This window comes from Chanodichthys erythropterus, chromosome 22 (genome assembly GCF_024489055.1).
Source record: "Chanodichthys erythropterus isolate Z2021 chromosome 22, ASM2448905v1, whole genome shotgun sequence".
Lineage (NCBI taxonomy): Eukaryota > Metazoa > Chordata > Actinopteri > Cypriniformes > Xenocyprididae > Chanodichthys > Chanodichthys erythropterus.
In genome coordinates this window covers 29972299-29978988 of record NC_090242.1, presented here as the reverse complement: position 1 = coordinate 29978988, position 6690 = coordinate 29972299, and the positions used below count along the sequence as shown (strand labels likewise).

The window sequence follows — 6690 nt, the reverse complement described above, 5'->3', positions numbered from 1 at the left end:
GCCGTGAATGGGGTAAAGATAGGCCAGTCACTCACTGTGAAACAGTTTCAGAGACTGTTGGGTCTGATGGCAGCTGCGTCCGATGTGATACCTTTTGGCCTGCTGCACATGAGACCCTTACAGTGGTGGCTCAAGACCAAGGGGTTTTCTCCGAGGAGAAACCCTCTCCACACGTTCAAAGTCTTGCGGCGATGCCTTCGAGCTCTGGCCGTGTGGAGGAAGCCTTGGTTCTTGTCCCAAGGTCCTGTGTTGGGGACTTCTCGTCGTCGCAGAATGCTTACGACAGATGCTTCCCTCACGGGCTGGGGAGCGATCATGAGTGGTCGCTCGGCTCGGGGTCTCTGGGAGGACCATCAACGTTCCTGGCACATAAATCGGCTGGAAATGATGGCGGTATTTCTTGCATTAAAATACTTCCTCCAAGACCTGAGAGACCATCACGTGTTGGTCCGCACGGACAACACGACGGTGGTCGCTTATATCAATCACCAGGGGGGTCTACAGTCTCGCCAACTATACTACTTGGCACGTCAGATCCTCTTGTGGTCCCAGGGGAAGTTCCTCTCGCTCAGAGCGGCATATATTCCAGGGAATCAGAATGTGGGGGCAGACGCCCTGTTGAGACAGGGGCCGAGGCCCGGGGAGTGGAGACTCCACACCGAGGTGGCGGAGCTCCTATGGCAGAAGTACTCCATCCTCGCCCGGAATTATGGAAACTGTGGGCCTGGCCTCTGAGGGGGCCAGGTTCATAGACTCTGGTCTCTCAACCGAGGTTGTGGAGACCATTCTCAACTCCAGAGCTCCCTCCACGAGGAAGTTATATCTATACAAATGGAAGTTGTTCGTTGCTTGGTGTAATCAACACAGAACGGACCCTGTCCACGCACCTGTAAATTTGGTGCTTCAGTTCCTCCAGGAAAAATTCTCGGAAGGGTTAACTCACTCAACACTAAAGGTTTATGATGCAGCTATTTCTGCATTTCATGTTCCTTTAGGGGGTTCCTCGGTGGGTCGAGACCCCCTAGTAATACGCTTCCTCCGTGGTACTCTAAGACTGAGACCTGTGGTACGTTCTAGGACTCCAGCCTGGGATTTGGCTGTAGTGTTAGAAGGGTTAGCTGAGGCACCTTTCGAACCACTAGAACAAGTTTCTGCAAAGTTCCTTACACTCAAGACCATATTTTTATTGGCAATCTCGTCTCTTAAAAGAATTGGAGACCTGCAGGCGTTATCAGTTTTGCCATCATGTTTGGAATTTGCACCAGAAATGGTGAAGGCATTCCTACACACTAGACCGGGCTATGTGCCCAAGGTCCCCACTAATGTTCCGGGTCCTATTGTACTTCAGGCCTTTTGTCCCCCTCCATTTAGGAGTGCGGATCAGGAAAAACTTAATCTGCTTTGCCCTGTCCGGGCCCTAGATTCTTATGTTCACAGAGCTACCCTGTGGTGTAAGACAGACCAATTGTTTGTATGTTATGGGTCCCCTAAGAAAGGGGGCTCAGCGTCTAAGCAGAGGATGAGCAAGTGGGTGGTCGAGGCCATTTCTCTTGCGTTTAAAGCAGCCGGACAACCATGTCCTTTGGTGGTCCGGGCTCATTCTACAAGGGGTATGGCGACCTCTAAGGCCCTGGTGTCAGGAGTTCCCATGTCGGATATTTGTGATGCAGCTGGATGGTCATCCCAGCACACTTTTATTAGATTTTACAATCTAGATATTAACTCCACTCCAGGTTCAGCGGTACTGTCAACAAGATAACAGACATGTATTTGGCTGTACGGCCTAGTTGGGATAGCGTTCCCATCACGTCGTTTCAACGTTGCATCGATAGTTCCGATGAAAGGGAACGTCTCGGGTTACTTGTGTAACCCTGGTTCCCTGAATAAGGGAACGAGACGATACGTCACGTTGCCGTACCCCCGGCATACCTATGAGCGCTTACTTCAGACATATTCCAGAAGCTAGCGTTCTTTGTTCTGGGTGTGCTTTATAGCTTCCTGGTCCGTGACGTCACCCGCCTCTGACGTCCCGTCTCATCATTGGTTGGATACAAAAGTGCTTCACGACGCAATGCCCAGAGGGTTCCCATCACATCGTTTCGACGTAGCGTCTCGTTCCCTTATTCAGGGAACCAGGGTTACACAAGTAACACGAGACGTTTTGTTCTCATGTTTCCCAAAGCCTGTGTTTTGAAACCATTTTAAAATGACCCCACCATAGCCCTCTTTATCCTGTTGTTTCTGGATTTTACGGTGAGGAATATTTCTTTGGAAAAAGGAAAGTAAAGTAACAAGTAGTGAAGTTACCTTTCAAATGCAGTTACTAGTAAAGTAATCTCATTAAAATGTACAGATGTAACTAGTAACTAGTAATTAATTACAGTCTTTGAGTAACTACCCCAACACTGCTTATCAAATGTGGAAAGTAAGATATTTTGAAATGTCATGCCAAATATTGGCTCATTTTGGATTTCATGAGAGCTACACATTCCAAAAAAGGCCGGAAAAGTTAAATGTACATATAAGGAAAAGCTGGAGGCTTATTAGGTCAATTGGCAACATGATTGGGTATAAAAAGAGCCTCTCAGAGTGGCAGTGTCTCTCAGAAGTCAAGGTGGGCAGAGGATTACCAATTCCCCCAATGCTGCGTCGAAAAATAGTGGAGCAATATCAGAAAGCAGTTTCTCAGAGAAAAATTGCAAAGAGTTTGAAGTTATCATCATCTACAGTGCATAATATCATCCAAAGATTCAGAGAATCTGGAACAATTTCTGTGCGTAAGGGTCAAGGCCGGAAAACCATACTAGATGCCCATGATCTTCGGGCCCTTAGACGGCACTGCATCCCATTCAGAAATGCTACTGTAATGGAAATCACAACATGGGCTCAGGAATACTTCCAGGAAACATTGTTGGTGAACACAATCCACCGTGCCATTCACACAATCCACCGTGCCGGCTAAAACTCTATAGGTCAAAAAAGAAGCCATATCTAAACATGATCCAGAAGTGCAGGCATTTTCTCTGGGCCAAGGCTCATTTTGAAATGGACTGTGGCAAAGTGGAAAACCGTTCTGTGGTCAGACAAATCAAAATTTGAAGTTCATTTTGGAAAACTGGGACGCCATGTCATCCGAACATCCAAAGGACAAGGACAGCCCAAGTTATTATCTGCGCTCAGTTCAGAAGCCTGCATCTCTGATGGTATGGGGGTTGCATGAGTGCATGTTGCATGGGCAGCTTACACATCTGGAAAGGCACCATCAATGCTGAAAGGTATATCAAAGCCCTTGCAGAGCTCCACCTGGAGACGGAGCATAGAGAGCAGTTGGAAAAAGAATTCAGAGAGGAACTAACTGGAAAAATCCAACAAGGTAAAGCTCTCCTAGCAAGAGCAGAGATTGAACTGAAAGAAAGGGACGCTAAAGCCAGGGCCTATGATAATCATATTAAACAGGCCCGGAATGAGACCCTTGCTCTGAAACAACAAAAGAACTATTTAAAAGATGAACTGGACACTGTTCACAGAGAACTAAAATATTCTTATAAAACTGCAAAGTGACTTGGGAGGGAAAACACACATCACACAGCTTCTCCTGGCCAGTGGGCCCAAGTGCCCCAGTCAAGAATCCCTAGTTCAAGAGGGGGTTGAGAGCCCACTGCCCAAGATGTCCAGCATTCAAAAACCTTCATCAGCAGCAAAGGGTTGGGAACCTCTCCAGAAAACCTGTGCCACCAGTAACGGCATGGCTCCCAAAGAGCTGGACAAGCTAGCGAGGAATATTCAAAGGAATTTTTCCTGCAGGAGGCCATGACGTGTGCGCATACCTGCAGGACATTGACTTTCTGTTGCAAAATGTGGCCAACATGAATGCATGGGACAGATTGTATCTACTCAGAATCACGTCCACACCTTGATTGCGCAGTTTCGGCAGAGAGAAGCTGTCAAATCAGACTACCAGCAGCTGTGACAGGCTTTGATCAAAGAGTTTTCTGACCCTGAATCGGACCAAGGGTTCCTTGCTGCCATGGACCTTAAACAGGGCTGACTGGAAACCCCACAAGCTTACTACAACCGACTACGAATGGAGGAAGATTTCAACTTCAGAACTCTGTTTCTCCGAAATCTGCATCCTGAGGTGAGTCACCACCTTGGAGTACTGGCCTGCCCATGCAGCATGTCCACTCAACAGCTGCGAGACTTAGTCCACTAAGCGTATTCTAAACAAAAGACTGCTTCGGAAAAGACTATTAAAAATCCAACCATTTACCCGGTCTCTGTTTACTGTTCAGAGCTGGCCTTAGAGGGTGCACACACACACCACAGTGACAGACCATTTAACAGACAGTCAATACCATTCCCAACCAGCTGAGGGCAGCCTCACACCCAAAGCAAACCAATCCACGTCATCACACTGACGACCAAGACTCTAAGGCAGTGTTTCTCAACCAGGGGTACGCGGACCCCTAGTGGTCCGTGGCATAATTGCAAGGGGTCCGTAGAATCATTACCAAAATAAATAAATAAATAAATAAATTTGTTTTCATAAACTGACACGTTATTTTATCGTATATTCACAGTAAAAATAAATATAAAAACCAGAAAGGTTTTTAATAACAGCTCGTCGAGAACGACGCATGCAGCCAATATGGAGAGGTGGCTTTAAAAACTTGATGGACCGTCTACCAGTGGAGCTGACACAAACCAAGAAAATTCCGGCCCACCAGAAAAGATGAGAAAAATGGACAACACAAAAACACGTCAATATCAAACCAATTATAAAATGTTCGGGTTTACAGCTACAACGACTGAGCCCCCACAACCACTATGTTTTCTGTGTGGTGAGGTCCTGTCTAACCATGCAATGAAACCATCCCATTTGCAGCGACATCTGACAACTAAACATTCCTCATGTGTAGGTAAGACGGCAGAATTTTTCCACAGAAAACATTCTGAATTCCAGAAAAGTCAAGAAAAATTAAAAGCGGCAACACAGATGTCCAGTTCTTCCCTGCTTGCATCATACGAGGTATCACTGCTAGTGGCTAAATCTAAAAAACCATATTCAATCGCAGAGGAGCTTATTGTGCCAGCCGCAGCGATCCTCGCTGAAACAATGTTGGACAAGAAAGCAGCAAAGGCAATTAAAACGGTGCCTTTATCTAATGACACTGTATGCCGTCGAACTGACGATATGGCTGAAGATATCGTTACGCAGGTGGTGGAAAAGTTAAAACAGGCTACAAGTTTTGCTTTACAATTAGATGAGTCAACTGACATTAGTGGCGAATCACAATTAGTTGCATTTGTTCGCTATAAGGACAAGGATGAGATCGACGAACATATACTTTTCTGTAAGCCAATGCTGGGCAAAACCACCGGTGAGGATATTTTTAATGCTGTGGACTCGTTTTTCACGGAGCACTCATTGGACTGGCTGTGCTGCTTACACATATGCACGAACGGTGCAGCATCAATGACGGGGCGGATCCGTGGATTCGTCTCACACGTGAAACAGGTACACCCCGACATTAAAACAATACACTGCGTGATTCACAGGGAGGCGCTAGCTTCAAAACGAATGAGCCCCAAATTACACGAAGTCCTTAATGACGCGGTTAAAATAATTAATTTCGTCAAATCCCGACCGCTGAATGCCAGGCTATTCAAAAAACTGTGTGGCTCTGAGCACCAGCAATTACTGTTACATACTGATGTACGCTGGCTCTCGAGAGGAAAAACGCTTCAGAGACTGTTTGAGTTACGGGAGCAAGTCTGTGATTTTCTTTCTGAGCACTTGCATCCAAGCGCAGCACTGCTGAAGGACTACAACTGGCTGGCCCACTTAGCTTACTTGGCGGATGTTTTCAGCAGGCTTAATGACTTGAACTTGGAATTGCAAGGTAAAGACACATCTGTCCTACACCTGTATGATCGAGTTTCCAGTTTCATGAAGAAAATTGACCTCTGGGGTAGGAAATGTCAGGATGGGGATGTCAGTAGTTTCCCTCAGCTGAACATGTACATTTTAAATGGTGGAGCTGATAAAGTCGGCATTCTGCAGACAGTACAGACACACGTGAACAAACTTTCCTCTGAGTTTAAACCATACTTTCCAGACATTGAGGTTCAGAATCCTGAACTTGACTGGATATGGAATCCTTTTGCACCTACCAGCATCCAGACCGCTCCTGCTAGTCTCCAGGAAAGACTTATAGATTTGTCCTCAGATAGGGGTTTGAGACTTATGTTTTCAGAGACATCACTGACACAGTTTTGGTGCAATGCTGAGAAGGAGTACCCGATATTGGAAAATGTGCTCTGTATGAACTGCTACCCTTTGGGTCAACCTATTTGTGTGAGGTAACTTTTCAGCCATGACACACATAAAGACAAAACAGAGAAACAGACTCAGCCTGGAGAGAAGTCTTGTTGCTGCTGTTGCCACACTTCACCCCAGAATGCAAAACCTTATTTGTGATAAACAAGTGCAAATTTCACATTGAAAATAAAATTAATAAAGTAACAATCAGATAGAAATTTATAAAATATCTGTAATAAACTGACATTTCCAGCTATTAAAATTGAAAGTAGTATGACAGTGTAATAACTCCATTTCATGTTGTTAAAATATTGATCTGTAACAACAGCAACATGTGTAACATAAATCTGGGTTGATCAATTAATGCA

At 45.6% G+C, this 6690-nt stretch overlaps 1 protein-coding gene across 1 annotated transcript; it reads left to right on the top strand.

Annotated features, from left to right (window-relative positions):
- The first annotated feature begins 5194 nt into the window (after positions 1–5194).
- Positions 5195–6367, top strand: LOC137012292 (zinc finger BED domain-containing protein 5-like). The gene has a single exon (XM_067375420.1). It carries the CDS (start codon positions 5195–5197, stop codon positions 6365–6367), a length of 1173 nt encoding a protein of 390 aa, XP_067231521.1.
- The last annotated feature ends 323 nt before the right edge of the window (positions 6368–6690 follow it).

What these genes read in the sequence shown, in the direction of transcription:
- LOC137012292 (XM_067375420.1), top strand. Translation starts at nt 5,195, where the DNA reads ATGGCTGAAGATATCGTTACGCAGGTGGTGGAAAAGTTAAAACAGGCT.